We start from the raw sequence: 17,740 nt of genomic DNA, 5'->3' as shown, positions 1-17,740 counted from the left end.
GAAGTCCCAGACCTGGTGGCTTAAACTCACGTCAGGCGTGTGTGTGCGTGTGTGCCCAAGATCCCGAGAGGAGAACGGAGGAGAAGGGACTGCAGCGTGGCCATCCCCCCTGGGGGTTAATTTCTCGCTTTCTGTCTCTCTCCGCCTGTCTGGTGAGCACACGTGCCCTATAGCAAAAACCTCTCAAAAAAAAAAATTAAATAAAATAATTCTTTTTTTTAAAAAAGAAAGCCTTTAAAACTGACAAAGGCGGTAACGTCACTCAGTGGGGAAAGATTAACTGCAATAATGGGACCAGGACACTGGGCACCACCTGCCTGCACAGAAGTTGGGTTAAGTTCTTCCCTTCCATCATAAACACAAAAGTTAGTTCTGGGCCAATTATATTTACATACAACACCCCCCCCCCAAGAATATAACTTATTTTTACACTCCAAAAGCCCTTTAACTGGAAAGAGAAAGACAGAATTGACTGCAAATATTAAAACTTTTTTTTCAGAGAATGATATAATCCACAGGTTAAAAGGCAAACAAATGAGAACAGCTTCTCTATCGTCAGACAAAGGGTTAATAGTAGTAATATGCAGGACCAGCAGATGGCGTAAGGGTTAGGTTGCAGGACTCCCACATAGTCATCCACGGTTCGAGTCCCAGACCCAGCGGCTTAAAACTCACACTGGGCATGTGTGTGTGTGTGTGTGTGCCCAAAATTCTGAGAGAAGACCGGAGAAGGGATTGCAGCATGGCCACTCACCCTGGGGGTGACTACTTGCTTTCTGTCTATCTGGTGAGTGCATGTGTCCTACAGTAAAAATCTCTCTCTCCAAAACAACAACAACAAAAACAGTAGTAATATGCGTCAATCAATAAAGGACAGACCAATAATCTGGAATGGTGCACATGGGAGGGTGCCACCATGTGACAGCTGGGGCTGGGTGGGAGGCTTGGGTTCAGTGCCTGGCCCAACCTCAGCAGGTCAGCTGCAGTGTTACACACCTGTGGTCATGACTAACCAGGAGCTGGGGTAGGAAAGATCATGATGTGGTAGAACCCTGTCAAAAATACCTCTCTCCCCAACATATTAAAAAAAATCTGGGGGACCAGCAGTTAGCGTAATGGCTATGTCGCTGGACTCCCATGTAGTCGACCGTAGTTCACGTCCCCGGACCTGGTGGCTTAAACTCACGCCAGGCGCGTGTGCGTGCATGCCCAAGATCCCAAGAGGAGAATGGAGGAGAAGGGATTGCGGTGTGACCATCCCCCCGGGGGGTGATTTCTCACTTTCTGTCTCTCTGTCTCTCTCTGTCTGCCTGGTAAGTGCACACACCCTATAGCAAAAACCTCACGGGCAGTGCTTTCCTGCTCCTGGTCTTTCTGGCAAGCCTATATGCCCTTTTCATTTTAGCAAAACTTAACATTAATTTTAGCAAAACTAAAAAAAAAAGAAAAGAGCCATTATAGGGTCGACCCCATGGCCGAGTGGTTGAAGGGAGCTGGATCACACAGGCTTACCATGGCTTTTATTTATTTATTTTTTTGAGAGGTTTTTGCTATAGGATGTGTGCGCTCGCCAGACAGACACAGAAAGCAAGAAATCACCCCCCCCGGGGGGGGATGGCCACGCCTCAATCCCTTCTCCTCCATTCTCCTCTCAGGATCTTGGGCATGCACACACACATGCCCGGCATGAGTTTAAGCCACCGGGTCCGGGACTTGAACTGCGGTCGACTACATGGGAGTTCAGCAACACAGCCATTACGCTAACTGCTGGCCCCTTACCATGGTTTGAATCCTGGCCCTGGTGGTTTCAAAAACACATCATGTATATGTGCACGTGGGTACCCAAAAATCCCAGTAAGAGAAATGGAGGAGGGACTGTGGCATGACTATGGCTCATAGAAGGGTGCTTTCTCCTTCCTCCTCCCCGACCCTGGTGAGCACAGGAGCCCTGCAGCAATTAAGAAAGATATAAACTGGATCTTTTAAAATTCACCAGAGTCGGGGCCTGCAGGTGGGGTGGCGATTCAAGTGCTGGACTCTCACATGGCTAACCATGGTTCAAGTTCCGGACCTGGTGGCTTGCTTTCTTGCTTTCTTTTTCTTTCTCTGTCTCTCTCTAGTCAAATTAAAAAAGAAATAATAACAACAAATAAAAATAAATAAATAAATACATCTTTAAAAATCTTTTAAAGGGCCCAAGGGTGCATGTGCTTGGGGGTGGGAGAAGCAAGAAGGCACCCGTCATGGGGCATAGACACCGCAATCCCCTCTTCCATTGCTCTTTCCTGTTGGGATTTGGGGCATGCATGCACAGGTCCCCGGGGTGTTTTTCAAGCTGCTGGGTCCAGGATTCGAACCATGCAGTCAGCCATGTGGGATTCAGCTGCCTTAACCACCAGGACATGGGGTGGCCCTAGGTCTATTTTGTATTGCCAGAGTGTGCATGTGCTTACCAGAAAGACAGAAACATGCCTGCAATAGAACACGGCCATTCTGCAACCCTCCTCTCCCACTCCTTCACCCTGTTAGGACTCCGGGCACGTGCGCACACACCCAACCTGTTTCTCAGGGTGCAGTTGGCCGTGTGGGATCTGGCTGCCTCAACCACCAGGCCACACAGCCTGCCTCCATTATACTGGGTCACTGGAAAGTCATGATGTGTTTTTCTTTGTTTTTCTATGCAAAAATGCATCATGACTTTTCAGCGGCCCAAGAGATCTTACAAATAATGAGGGAGAGCTCTCTGATGGACCAATGAGATGTGCAGATGTCTTTGCTTTAGAAAACTAGGTATCTGTATCTGTATAGTGTCACTAAAATACACACTGTGTATGGAAAGAGGAAGGCATTACATGTATAATAAGGGATGACTGGTATTGAGAGCCACCGAGAATTACATAAACAGACGTTCACTCTCTTGTACATTTTTATGTTTACATTTTGAATAACTTTGATTACTTTACAACAAAAAACCTGAAGTAGCACAAAGTTTTACTAGTGTTAAGTAACAATAACATCCTGTTCTTTTTTTAAAAAAGAGGTTTTTGCCTTAGGGCACAAGTGCTCACTGGGTAGAGAGAGAAATATACAAGAGACAGAGACGGTGAGACAGAAAGTAAGAAGTGACCCCCTGGGGGGATGGCCGCACCACCATTCCTTCTCCTGTGATCTCCTTCCGGGATACTGGCCACGTGGATACACATGCCTGACATGAGTTTCAAGTCCCTGGGTCCAGGACTTGAACTACGACTGGCCACACTGGAGTCCAGTGACATAACCACTACACCAGCTGCTGGTCCAACATCCTGTTTTTAATGCAAAACTTCAGTGTAGTATGATAGGAAACACTAGCCCACAAAACTAAACAAACAAACAAAAAGACTTTTTTAAAAGGATGTACAGAACCGCTGCTGTTGGCGATTTCTTTTAAGACAGCTGCGACGACTAGCTCCTACACACAGTGCAGTAGACACTGTTCACGCTGAGGCCTGTAGCATCAGCTGCTGGGTGAACTACGACATCAACGTAACCCACGACAGCCCTCTGTCCGGGAGCTCCCTGTGAGCACCGGAGGCCAGAAACGGGGTCAGTCAGACAGACGGGACACCTGCTTGCGCTCTGTGGGGCTTCCGAACCATCTCCGTGTATACTTAACCAGGGAATAAGCTGAATAGAAAACGACGCGTACAGCTTCTTTATATGAACAATTACAGTTTGTTATATTAAAGTCTCCAAAAGCTGAAATTAAATCTGCTTCTTAAACTGAACCTGAGCAGTTATGTAGGTCTAACTGGACATAAATACCATAGGTATAAGGCAGATCATAAATGAACATTGTTTAATTTTGCCCAGACCTTTATTCATAATGTATTATGGTAAATACTGTAGGGATCAGGAACGTCTGAGTGTAATCAACGTCCTTCTGAATTTCCCAGTTCACACTGGGAAATACACAATCTCAAACACGAATAAACATTAGGTTGTCGGAAAGTCATGATGTATTTTTCTGTTTCTCTATGCAAAAAAAGCGTCATGACTTTTCCGAGGACCCAACAAAAGCACGAATGAAAGCCTTCCCCCCTTCGGCTGGGAAGGAGCTGACTAGCGGTGGGGATGGAGGCCCGGAGCGCTGCACCCTTACCTTGTCGCAGCACTCCACGGCTTTGGTGTACTCTCGGAGCTTCAGGTAGCACATGGCCAGGTTCAGAAAGGCGGCCAGCAGGAACGACTCGGACGCTTTCGATTCCTTCTCGGATAGACCGTACTCCATCTCTAACCAGGACACGATCTTCCCGTACTGAATCACCGCCTGCAAGTACTTGCCTCCCTAGGAGGAGAAAAGCAGTCACGACTGGTACTCGGCTCCCTGGGGCTCCGGAACGCACAGCCCTCCCCAGAAAACCAAACCCTCCAAAGGGAACGACCCCGTGTGTCAATCCCCGCATGGGTTGGAGGTGGTGCACGCCAGCGCCTGTTCCTCCCCTCGGGAAGGCCCGGCGGCCCCAAAGCTGGCTCAGGGAGGCACCAGCACCACGCAGGGTGTACGTCCGCCCTGTCCTTTCAGCAGGTGACCGGCAAGGCTTCTGAGCTACAGCCTGCTGCTAGTTCCCACCGGCCTTTCAAAAGGGTGCTGAGCGGTTTTGACTACGCCACGCATCTCTGTGACAGGGGAGCCGCTTGTCCCCGGACGTGCAGCGCTGCATGGAGCACTCCATGATCCGACAGGTGCCGGTCGTCTAAAACCGTCTGTCGCACCCTCGCAACCATGTCACTCGTGCAAAGCAGATCAGGACGACCAGTGGGGAAACAAGTGGGTGTGGCTGTGTCGTGGTCAAACTTGACTTACAACGTGGGCAGTGGGACAGACCTGGCCCACTGGCTGTCATCTGCTGACCCCTCCTCTACAGCCCATGGGAATAAGGAGCCGAGCAGCAGCCCCCAACACAAGGAACAACTACGGGACAACATAAATCACGTGGGAGTCAGTCAACTCCGTGAGCAAAAGCTTTCTCCAGCTCCTGTTTTTGTTCTCTTACTTGATTAGAAGGCCAGCACCTGCAAATGATGGCGTGAGTTAATTTTACATATGCGTTGTACGTGCGAAAGCCCGGGAAACGACGGCGTGTTCGCTGCCGCCTTAAGAAGAACCAGAGATGGAGTGACAGCTGGTAAGTGCACCCATGGGGAGGGAGGGCGGGTGCGGGCTCTCCTTTGCAGGAGTGTTACAGCTCAAAAACACAGATGACACATCCTGCCAGATGGCAGAAAGCAGCCAGACCTTAGGACGTCACACTCAGTGTCTGACCAGGACAGAGGTTAAGACCAGGCCCCTAGGCCTCCCCAGAGTTAGAGACGTAAGCCATCTCTCTCCCTACACACTCCCATCCTCACCGGAGAATCTGAGTAAGAGAAAACCCGGAGGTCTTAGAGAACGTGCCTGTCAAAAAGGACTTCAAGAAGGCGGCAGCCCCTGCAGGAAGAAGCCCTGATGTCGATTTTCCGGGGACGACGTTGGGAGAGACCTGCTCTGACTGGAAGGCCTGGGTCTGAATGTCCAGCTTTACAGCCACTTGTTCAGGAGAGGGGAGACTCACGGAGCTCCCGGGCCTCGCTGAGGGCAAGCGGTGCGCGAGGGTTCTGAGACGTTACGAAGAAGGACTGAAATCAGTCTTCACCCTCTTTGCCTCAGAAAGTCAAGAGACATCACTGATCTTTAAGAACATGAAAACAGGTCCTCTCATTGTACAAGCTAAAAGTATTTTTTTAATTAAAATATTATTTATTTAATTTTATTACTTTTATTTGCTACAGGGTACATTTACTCACCAGAGAGAGACAAAGAGACAACAGAGAGAGAAAGTGAGAAAGCAAGCTGCCAAGTCCAGGACTCAAACCATGGCTGGCCATGAGTCTAGCACCCCAAACACCATGCCACCTGCTGCCCCCAATAAAAGCTGATATTCTTCTTTTTTGGGGGGGAGGGGAGAGATTTTTGCTATAGGGCACGTGCACTCGCCAGAGAGACAGAGAGATAGAAAGTGAGAAATCACCCCCCTGGGGGGATGGCCACGCCACAATCACTTCTCCATTCTCCTCTTGGGATCTGGGGCACGCATGCACACGCAGCCGGTGTGAGTTTAAGCCACTGGGTCCGGGACTTGAACCATGGTCGACTACATGGGAGTCCAGTGACATAGCCATTACGCTAACTGCTGGTCCCAAAGCTGACATTCTTGGGGAAATTATATTTTCTGTGTGCCGGATGTGTCCTCTACCCCAAATTCACACGTGGAAGCCTTCAACCCAGGGTGAAGACATTTGGAGGGGCCTTTGAGAGGGAATTATTTGGATGAGGTTATGAGGGTGGGCCCCACGGTGGGCTTGGTGTCCTTGTAAGGAAAGACTGCACAGGGTCTGATTCCACACCACACCACACCACACTCCGACGAGGACACAGCAGCAAGAGGGCTGTGAGCACCCCAAGGTGACGGTCCCACCACACAGCCTCTGCTGTTCTCGTCTCTAGAACTGTGAGACATAAACTCCTATTGCCCCCTCATCCTGGCATTTTGTTATGGCAGCTCAGGCTGACTTAGCCAGTATTTACTTTTGCCTCTGCGTTAGGCCAACCACTCCGTCTGGGGCACTACACAGCAATAAAAATAAGTCTACAAAGGGCCAGCAGGTGGCCTGGTGGTTAAGACGCTGGGCTCCTACAAAGCCAACTGCAGTTCAAGTTCCCAACCCAGTGGCTTGAAATTCACACCAGGCATGTGTGCGTGCATGCCCCAAATCCCAGGATAATGGAGGACAGGGACTGCAGTGTGACCATCCCCCGGGGGGGTGATTTCTCATTTTCCCTCTCTCTGTCTCTGTCTCTGGCAAGCGCACATGCCCTATGGCAAAAAGCTTAAAAAATAAAAAATAAATGATAAAGTCCACAGTTTCAAGGGTGGTGTCTTCTTTCGGTCACTGCCTTTTCTCTTGGTGGGTTATGAGCTCTTTGAGGACAGAGGGCATGTCCTGTTCCTTTTGGGATATCCAGGGTTTAGCTCAAAGAGGCCCTTAACGAAAAGGCTTGTTGAGTAAGTATTCAAGTCAAAGGGACACAACTACGGAGTCAAAACCGTTCCCATTACAGAGAGCAAGACATGGAGGTGTGAGTAGAAACGAAAGGGCCACTGCATCCAGACCAACGGAGGGTGGGCATTTCCCCGCCAGGCCTAGTTTCTTATTCTCTCCTCCTCCTTCGCCTCTAGGATAACCATGAACTCTTCCAACCATCTACTATACCCCTCCTCTTTTGTACCTGTTTAAATGTTTGAGTTGCCAGTGGGTGCATGTGCTTGCTAGAGAGGGAGGAAGGGACAAAGCCCCCATCAGTGGCACGTGGTCATGCTGCCACCACTTCCCCTCCATTCCTCACCCCTTCAGGATTTGGGGCGAGCAGCACATGCGCCTGGTCTTTCTCTTCCTGCCACCAGGGCCAGGACTCAACCACAGGGGTCATGTGGGATGCGACTCCCTACACACAGGGCTTACCTCTGCTACACGGCTGGCCCGCCTAATGCCTGGTTCCAGGGAGAGGAAAAAAGAGCCCAGGAGGATGGAGACCTAGTTCTTAGCACTGTCATTTCTGTGGGTTCTGAATACTCAGGACGGTAGAAGGCCACAGTGGTTCCTAGAAAAACAGACTTCTGAACGGTTCCTTTATATTTACAGAGCATCTTTAATTTTTTGGACATTCTTCTAGGTACATGTTGAATACCCTTTATCTGAAATGCCTGGGCCAAAGTGTTTCCGATTTTTCTGGATTTTGAAATATTTGTAATATGAGAGGCCTTCAAAAAGTTTGTGGAAAATAGAATTAAAGTACAAGCTTGAGGCCAACCAGTGGCATGGTGGTTAAGGTGGATAGATCACACATGGCTGAATGGGCAGTTTGCGTCCCAGACCCAGTGGCTTGAAAAACAGGCTGGGCACATGTGTGTGAGTGCCCAAAATCCTGAAAGGAGAGAAAAAGGGAGAGAAGAGATTGCACATGATGGCCCCATGGGGGGGGGGCCCTCACTTCCTCTCTCTGTCTTTCCAGTGAATGTATACGTCTGCTGGCAAATTAAAAAATTAATAAGATTAAAAAAGTACATGTATGAGGCTGCAGAGGTGGCATGGTGGTTAAGGTACTGGACTCCCACATGGTTGACTGTAGTTCGAGTCCTGGATCGGGTGGTGTCCTTTCTTACTGTCTCTCTCTGGTGAGTGTACATGCCCTATAGCAAAATTAAAAATAATAATCAGGCCAGCAGGTGGTGTGGTGGTTGTGTAGCTGGACTCCCACGTGGCCAACTGCGGTTCGAGATCTGGACCTGATGGCTTGAAAATCACACTGGGCATATATGTGTGTGCATGTCCAAGGTCCCAGGAGGAGAATGGAGAAGAGATCGTGGTGTGGCCATCTCCCCTTGGGAGTGATTTCTTACATTCCCTCTCACTGCCTCTGTCTCTCCAGCAAGTACATGCACCCTATGACAAAAATCTCTAAATAAATACATAAAAATCAAACAAATAAAAATTTTAAAAGTATATGTTTTATTTTTATGCAAAAAAACCCAGAAATCTATGCATAGTTTTTTCATCATAGGCTTTTTCCATGAACTTTCTAAAGACTACCTGTATATAATGAGATGTCATGGGGATGGGACCCAAGTCCCAACACACAATTCATTTGTTTCAATATATATAGAACTTGAAGGTAATTAAAAAATATTTTTGTATTGTAATGTTTTGACTGAGGCTTGTTGCACAAGGTCAGGTGCAGAATTTTCTAGTTATGTCATTGTGTTCGTGCTTAAAAAGTTTGGACTTTGAGGCCAACAGATGGCATGGAGGTTAAGGCTGGATCCTGGGTGTGGTTCGAGTCCCAGACCCAGCAACTTGAAAAAACAGCCTGGGGGCACACGTGTTTACGTGCCCCAAATCCTGAGAGAAGAAGGGACTGTGGTGTGGCCATTTTCCCCAGGGATGATTTCGTACTCTTTCCTCTCTCTCTGGTGCGCATGTGTGGTCTCTGGCAAAAGTCCTTGTTAGTGGTATTCCTGCTTCTGAGGAACCGAAACAGCAGTCCTTACCTGGGGGTGAGACGCTTGGCAATGTCTGGAGGTATCTGTAGAAGTCACACCTGGAGGGGAGGATGCTACTAGCATCTAGTGGGCAGGGGCCAGCTCCATGGCCTGGTGGTTGAGGCACCAGATCCCACATGATCAACCACATGGTTCAAGTCCCAGACCCAGCAGCTTAACAGCAGCCTAGCACACATTCCGGGCATGTGTGTATGTGTGCCCAAATCCCAAAGGCGGGAGAAATGGAGGAGAAGGGATTGCACTGTGACCATTTGTAAGGGGAGGTGCTTCTCCTCTCCTCCCTCTCTCTGGTGAGTGCACACACCCTCCAGAAAAACAAACCACCCACCCCCATTAAAAAATAAATAAATAAACTTACAATGCATAAGGTAGCCCCCAGATAAAAAATTATCTGGCTCCAAATGTCAATAGTGTGGTGGCTGAAAAATCCTGCACTAAAATAGAAGGAAGGAGATAAAAAGACAGGGTGGATTACTCTTAGAAGTTTTCAAAACATTTTGCCGAGGGCACATGTGCTATTCTGAGAGCAAGAGCCAGAGCGAGCCAGCACAAGCCCTCGAGCACCCCCTAGTGGGGTGTGGTCACACTACCGGACCTTCGTTTCCCCACCTGTCAGGATTTTGAGCACGCATGCACATACTTTCCCTCTGCATTCGGATTTGGGACCACACGCACCAGCATGTTTTTGAGGCTGCCAGGGCTGGGATTCATACTGCGTGGCTGGCCGTGGAGGATCTAGCCCCCTTTAACTACTAAGCCGTGGGGCCGGCCCAAGGCCTCTCCTTTTAACTCCCACATCCTGAGCCATATTAGACTCATTTCTAAATTGCGTTACTGGTATCGTGGGTAGGCGAGGGTGTTGAAGCATGGTGAAGCCTGGTTTGCTGGGAACTTGGGTGGCTGGAGGATTACCCTTCACTAGCTTGCTTTAGATGCTTTCTTCCCCAGAGGGACACAAGGGGGAGCAAGAGTCCGGCACCGCAGCAGGGCCCTCAGTGGGGAGGAGAAACCAAGCAGATGTGAGGCTGATGCTGCTGTCCCCAGCACTGGCGGTGAGGGCGAGACGCGGTCTACTACCTGGCCTGCACAGGCCGGGCACAGCACACTCTGCTGTACGGACCTCACGATGATGCTCAGGGCCCAGTGAACAGAGTGCTCGACCGCTCTCCTCCCTCGTGTTCACAGGCTCAAATTTCACCATCTAAGCAGTAACATCATTCCCATTTAAAAGCAGAGGGCAGGCCTCCAAAGGGGAGAGACCCCTCCACGTAAGTGTATGCCAACACAGGTCAAGGGGGCCAGCACGCCCGCATGCTCATGGCATGAAGTGTGGCCATCTAGTCAGCCCGTCTCTGCCCTCACCCACACGTGCATCTGCGCGGGGGACAACGTGCCAAGCTAACGACTCTGGGCAGACGGGCCACGAGGGCAGGACGGCGATCGAAACCTGCCCTGAAGGCTGAGAAGGGAAGGGACGTGTGCAGGAAACTCCCGCAGCTGAAGCTAGGATCGCGGCCGGGATCTTTACCTACAATTACGAAGGCGCCTCCAGGGAAGTTCTTAGTGGTACAGAATGTTCACAGAGACGTTCTGGGAGAAAAGGCTCAGGTCAGTGGTTTTGAACTTTTCACTAATTTTCCCCCAGTGGACTAATGTTTTGAAAGACTCCGTCTATCAAACTGCATGTTAAAAATAATCTGTCCCATATGTGTGACTGCTGATCCAGACTTTATCCAAAGATCAGTAAGTTTTTTTTTTTTGGAGAGGTTTTTGCTATAGGGTGCGTGTGCTTGCCAGAAGACAGAGAGAGACAGAGACAGAAAGCAAGAAATCACCCCCCAGGGGGGATGGTCACACCGCAATCCCTTCTCCTCCATATTCTTTCGGGATCTTGGGCACGCACGCACACGCAGCCGGTGTGACTTTTAAGTCACCGGGTCCGGGATGTGAACCGTGGTCGACTACATGGGAGTCCAGTGACATAGCCATTACGCTAACTGCTGGTCCCCAAAGATCAGTAATTTTAAGAAGGTTTATAGTATTATAAAATACACAAGTCACTCTTACAGTCGTGATGCTAATAAGCAACAAAATAACTGTACAAACAAACACTGCTTTCTCCTACTAACCACTAATTCTGGCCATCTCTCTGTATGTGTATGTCTGTATATATTCAAGACACAGCTAAATGACACATGGTTTTGTGACCTTTTTTTGTTACCAGTGATGTTCTCTTAAGGTTCTGTGTCATCAGTAGCCAAAAACTTTAAAAAAACTTTTTTTTAAATGAAATTATTTCTTTCTTTAATTTTATTCATTATTAGTATTTACAATTATTTTTAAATTGTGACCAAAGAGACAGAGAGAACAAGGGAAGGGGGAAGTGAGAAAGCAAGCCTCCAGGTCCGGGACTCAAATTGTGGTTGGCCACGTGGGAGTCCAGGACCTTAACTACCACGCCACCTGCGGGCCCCTCTGAGCTGTTTCATGACACTGAATAGATATAATCTAGCCAAATGCCAAAAGCCTCTCCCTACAGCCCCCCAAAATTGTTAATATTCTATTCAGAAATTTAGGGAAACACATAAAATACAGTTAAGGACTTTTATGAACCCCAGGAATATGGAAACTCCATTCAGGACTTACGAGTCTTAAGGGATTTTACAGAAATGTTTCTATTCTAGTGCACTGTGTATTTAGTTGTGTATAAATAATCCATTTGGAGTCTTATCTAAATAGTTGAGAAGTATCCAATATACCTCCATTAGAATTTTCTTTTAAAAGAATTATTTATTATCATTATTTTCCAATTTTGACTAGAGAGACACACAGAGAGAGAAGAGAAAGATAGAGAGCAAGCCGCCAGGTCCGGAGCTCAAACCACGGCTGGCCATGTGGGAGTTCAGTGCCCTAAACTACCAGGCCACCTGCGGGTCCCTCCATTAGAATATTTCAAAAAAAAAAACAAAAACAAAAAACAAAACCAAAAACAAAAACACAAGCTCAAGAGTTTAGAAATTTAGAGCTAGAAAGCCAGTGTGTGTGTGTGTGTGTGTGTGTGTGTGTGTGTGTGTGGTTTATCTAGTCTAATTCCCTCGCCTTTCACATGCGAACGAACTCTTTGGATTTTAAATGACTTTAAATCATTTGAGGAGCCATAAAGCCCAGATTTCCCAATTTCCAACTCAAAGAGTCCTTCTCTCATCCTACCCCAACACTCTCTAGAGACTACATTATTTTGGTATATATAATAAATAATTATACATAGTCCTAAGTATATAAATAATTATTTAACCTACTGTATATTGCTTAACCTACGATGTGTTATTCTCTATATGTATACATTTACTACGCATTATTTAAACATACTTTCAAATTTGCCTGACTACAACCCACTGCAAGAAGTATATTTTCAATTAGAACCCGGTATCTACTTATGCATAACTAAACAGAAGTTTGACACATAAAAACTCATCCTCGTTACATATTGCATTACTCTTGCACTAAACTGAAAGTTTCAAAGACAAAGAGCGCCGTGGCCCTGTGTCAATGATGCTGATACATCCACATACAGTCCTCAGTGATTTTATTCCTCCTCCCTCTAGACAAGGTTGTAAACTCAGTAGTATCTTATAGCAAATGCTCCATAAAGACGTGTAAGCTTACGCATTGCCGTTTTACACTGTCAGAAAACATCATCACAGGGACCAGCAGGTGGCGTGGTGGTTAAGGTGCTGGACACTCCCACATGGCTGGCCATGGTTCGCGTCCCTGGACCTGGCGGCTTCCTTTCTCCCTTTCCCTCTCTCTTTCTCTCTATCTCTCTCTCTCTGTCTCGCTCTGGTCAAATTAAAATAAATGAATGAATAAATAAAATTAAATAAATAATAATTTTAAAAAATCATCGCATTTCTGTGACTGCAGTGGTGAGAGAGAAAAGGCAGAGAAAAAGGAGAGAAGTCGTGACAAGTCTCCGAGTCTCTCTTTAACTCTGCTCATCATGGACCCTTCCCACTTGACACGGAGGTGGCAAACAGGCGAGGTGGGGAAGAAACATTCTGATTACAATCCAAGTGCTAGTTCTTCTTCCCTACATACTGGGGGTTAAGATCTAAGCAAGAAAACGCCACATCCCTAGAAGAAAGCATAGGTGAGCAATTGTTTGGGAATTTCTGGAGGCCTCACAAGAGCAACTGTGCAGAGGTGGTCCTGGCCATGAGAAGCAGTGAATACTTCCTCCTTGAGCTTCCTTTGAACTCTGTGCATGCTGTCCTTCCTTCTGTCATGGGCCCTGGTGACTTCACCGAGACAGTGGAAAGGAAACTGATGTGAAACTTACCCCTATACAGTATACTACTTGCTAACAATGATTGGTTCTTTTTGAAAAAATTACTTGCCGGAGGGTTCTTGTGCTTGCCAGAGAGAAACAGCACGAGAGAGGGAGGAGAAAATACAATCCCACCAGGCACGGTCACTCCATAAGCCCTTCTCCATGTCTCCACCCTGCTGGGATCTGGGGAGCCCGCACACACGGTATGTTTATCAAGCTGCCAGGTCCCAGACTTGAACGGTGAGGTCAGCCATCTGGGATCCGGCTGCCACAACCACCACACAATTATTTATTCTTTTTTTATTCCATAAACACTTGTTGAGTACCAACTAGGTACCAAGTAAGATGCTTTTGGCCTTGAGGGATACAGCGGGCAGGCAAGCCAGGCCTGCTGTGCCTTTATAGGTTACAACCCAAGGTAGGATGTGTCAAGGAGGTCTCTGTATCCTTTTCCCCTTCCATCAATCCATTCTTTCCTCACCGTTTCTTATATTGAAATGACTTGAAAGAAATCCAGGCTTATTCTTACCAAGAGCAGAGTAGGGAATATCAGCGAAAGTCATTGACACTTGAGTAAACTCTTTGAGGTGAAAAGATGGATTGCACAGGGACTCACAGACCTTGAAGTACACAGTCCCCTTCTCTTTGACAATGGCAGCCTGCTCCAATTTTTCTTTGGTATCCATCTCCCAGGATTCTTTGGCCTGTATGTAAATTTGTGACAATGTTTAGATCAACGAAGAAGGAAAAGCATCCCTTGATGCCCCTTAGAACAAACAGCGGCTACTTAGCGGCTACTTCTAGAGGACATGCAGAAGTCAAGATGCACCAGCCACTGAAACCCGTGCTACCGCCAACTCCCTGCCAGGCTAGTCCTGCCGATCCTGCCAAAGGGACTCACTTCCTCTGACGGCCAAGCCGCAGCCTGGCCCGTGCTACTGAAGAGGAAGGAGACACAGGGAAACACACAGTGAAAAGTGAACTGCTGGGCACTGTGCAGAGGGTATCTTTAAAATGACAAGGTGAGGCCACACGAAGCTAGGGCCTGTAATTACCCTTTGCAAAACCGATTACGTTGTTTCTCCCAAGCCTCCATGTTTCAACTCTAAGTGGGAACACGACTATAGTCTAGTCCGAGCAGTACATTTGTATAGAATTTTCAAAATTTGGGACCAGCAGTTAGCATAATGGCTATGTCGCTGGACTCCCATGTAGTCGACCGTGGTTCGAGTTCCGGACCCAGTGGCTTAAACTCACACTGGGTGCGTGTGCGTGCGTGCCTAAGATCGTGAGAGGAGAATGGAGGAGAAGGGATTGCGGCGTGGCCATTCCCCCTGGGGGGTGATTTCTCGTTTTCTATCTCTCTGTCTTTCTGGCGAGCGCACGCGCCCTATAGCAAAAACCTCTCAAAAATTTTTTTTTTCAAAATTCTAGGTCCGGTAGTCGTCTCATCACTCTAAAACAACCAGATACACTAAAGGCTCCAAACGGAGTCGACTAGCAGAGGTACTAGAATTTCAAGTAAAACAGAAATGGGAAGGCAAGGCGCATGCAGCAGTATCACCGAGGAGCCCTAAATAAATGACTTCGTTTCCATCTGCTCGTCTGTGGTGTGTATCCCTGGTCTCCCCCGTATAGATACAAGTCCATATGAACCCTTCCCATATAACCAACTGGACTCGGAAGGTGGGTGATCACAATCTGGGGTCCTTTAGGGAAAGTGGCAGTGAGCATGGTTAGTGCCATTTCTGCACATACATGACGGTGTGTAAGTGGGTAACTACGCTTTCTCTATTCAGAGATTAGTGTGTGGTCCTGGTGTCAGTCTGTCCATCTCCTTTTTAGTTTGTTTTTAGGTTTGCCGCCATAGGGAGTGTGTTCTTGCTGGAGAGTGTGTTCGCTAGACAGAGAGACAGAAAGCGAGAAATCACCCCCCAGGGGGGATGGCCACGCCGCAATCCCTTCTCCTCCATTCTCATCTGGGATCTTGGGCACGTACGCACACGCGCCCAGCGTGAGTTTAAGTCACCAGGTCCAGGACTCGAACTGTGGTCGACTACATGGGAGTCCAGTGGCATAGCTATTACGCCACCTGCTGGTCCCGCCCTTCTGCCTTTTTAAAGTGAATAATGAGAGGGTTACTAGTCTTTCAGGCAACCTGTGTTGCTTCCTAACAATCTAGCTCCATTATTTAAAAAGCTAACAAGTGCCCTTTGCGTTTTTTATATTGGCTTCAGTCTTTCTGAAGTAAAAATACAGCTTCAATACTCTAAGGCAGAGAATTAAATCGCATTATCCCGCCAACATCACACACCTTCCCATGGTTTAAAACAGGCCGAGCAGTTGCTGGACGTGCTGCGGAGTGACGAGAGAACAGGCTCGCAGGCATGCCACGGCCAGAATGCTCCTAAAGGAGGGTCCACTGGGCCATGGGTGGGAAGGGGCAGGGGGCTTTTTCATAAAAATGGGACTAGGAAAGCCAGAGGTCTAGATGACCCAGACTAAAGATCCTCTTCTGTCTCCTTAACATGCACCACGCGGTGCTCTGAGCACGGCCCTGGAGGACCTGTGTGGAGTTAGCAGGCCTCCGGAAGAGGCTGCCTGACAGCGACGGCATGACAGAGCCTGCATCTGTTCTGGGACACGCGGAGTGGGACGGGTATGATCAGGAACGTCACTGTCAGGGGAAAGGCCAGACGCAGTCTTCCCCCACTTCTCAGCCCAGAGGTACAGGCCCAAGGACCACGCTCTTCTGACAGTCACGTCTGCACTCAAGCGCGTCATGTACACAACGTGGACACAGTGAGGGGACACGACGGGAATGCGAAGTGTAGTCCTGGAGGCGCCCTGGGAAGGGCGGGGCTTGAGAAATGCAGGGGGGAGGAGCTGCAGGTGGCAGCTCATTGTCTGGTCACATCCTGGTCACATCGCTGCCCTGCCGGGGGCAGGGTGGGCCTGAGCGGCAAACGTGCTCGGGGGCGCACTGCTTCTGGAATCCGCGGCGACTCATTCTTTCCCTTCTCCTTTTGGACACGTATGAAAAGAAAAGACCCAGGTTTCTTTCCAGTGTCCCCGGTCACAAAGTCTGGGGCCCCTGAGGTCTTCCAATTGCGAGGACAACTTGAGGTCACAGTGGGGGGCTCTCCGTGACTCCTGAGAAGGGTACGGCCCCGTTCTGCACGGAAAAACTGCGCCCCACTCCCCTGAGGAGTGCTTGGCAGAACGTGAACCTTTCTGTCCTCAACCCGGGAAAAAAAGTACAAAAAGAACAAGTCTAGGAACAAATACGGGAACAAGTCTTGGATTCTACCCAAAAAAGTTTGGGAAAAAAAAAAAGAGGCTGACACGTAAGAACAAAATAAGAACACTGAGCTCCTTGGTTGTGTATCGGCTGTGCTATGTCACTTGTCCCATTCTAAAAGCAGTGTCACACACAAAGGACAGACTGGATGAAGAAAAAGCACACCATACTAATAAATACCACCCATCAACTGTACCACCGAGTAACGTTAGACACAATCTACAGGAAGTGGATGGAGAAGAAATCGACCGCATTTTAGAAAAATTGGTATTTTCTCACCTTTTCGAAGCTCTTAAGTGTAACTTCATATAAAAGCTCAGCATTGGGTTCAATGCCAAATTTAGGCTTCCCTGCCTCTCCAAAACCATATCTGAAATGGAGAGTAAAAAATAAAACTTTAAAAGAATTGGTGTATTTCCAGGCCCTTCCTCCAGTATCCTGAGGCATCAGATTAGCAGAGGGCTACGCACATGAGACCCTGAAGATAACCAGTGTGGATCCGAAGAGAGTGCCAAGTATGGCTGCCGAGCTTCTCTTAGAAACCAGGATGGGTTGAGTTTTCTTCTTTCTATCCCACCCACATGTAATGCAAACCTGGACTCCTTGCTTAATGTGGTTTTAAACATCACTGCCTTGTTCTCTGCTTGATTTTACATCTAGTTCTTATTATAAAGCAGACATTTGGCTACCAGGGCTTTCCCCCTAAGCTTTATCAGCAGGACAGAGAAGACAGCCACTATAATTGCTACCGTGGTGTTTGTTACAGGTATATAATAAGGCCTATAATTTTAATAAGCTTTTAACTTTAAAGTATTGTTACCTTCCCATAGTTCTATTTTGTCAGATAAATTGGGGGGGGGGGACAATGTTCATACATCATGTAAAAAAATACATCCTCACAATATTTTTCTTTCTTTCTTTCTTTCTTTCTTTCTTTCTTTCTTTCTTTCTTTCTTTCTTTCTTTCTTT

The 17,740-nt window shown here is 47.8% G+C and overlaps 1 protein-coding gene across 2 annotated transcripts in view; it reads right to left on the bottom strand.

The window, feature by feature from the left end:
* Nucleotides 1–17,740, bottom strand: part of FKBP5 (FKBP prolyl isomerase 5) — a 77,187-nt gene that overhangs the window by 4,278 nt on the left and 55,169 nt on the right. Inside the window, exons 6-8 of one of the 2 annotated variants that reach the window (XM_027770199.1) lie at nucleotides 17,051–17,141; nucleotides 14,091–14,174; nucleotides 4,142–4,327 (exon numbers count right to left, since the gene is read on the bottom strand). In XM_027770199.1, the coding sequence (XP_027626000.1) occupies nucleotides 4,142–4,327; nucleotides 14,091–14,174; nucleotides 17,051–17,141 (361 nt within the window). Of the gene's footprint in view, nucleotides 1–4,141; nucleotides 4,328–13,999; nucleotides 14,175–17,050; nucleotides 17,142–17,740 lie in introns of both variants that reach the window. The other variant, XM_027770200.1, reaches the window with a different exon arrangement.

This window comes from Tupaia chinensis, unplaced genomic scaffold (genome assembly GCF_000334495.1).
Source record: "Tupaia chinensis unplaced genomic scaffold, TupChi_1.0 Scaffold000116_1, whole genome shotgun sequence".
Lineage (NCBI taxonomy): Eukaryota > Metazoa > Chordata > Mammalia > Scandentia > Tupaiidae > Tupaia > Tupaia belangeri.
The sequence above is the reverse complement of the archived record's forward strand: the minus strand, read 5'-3'. Positions and strand labels throughout refer to the sequence as shown.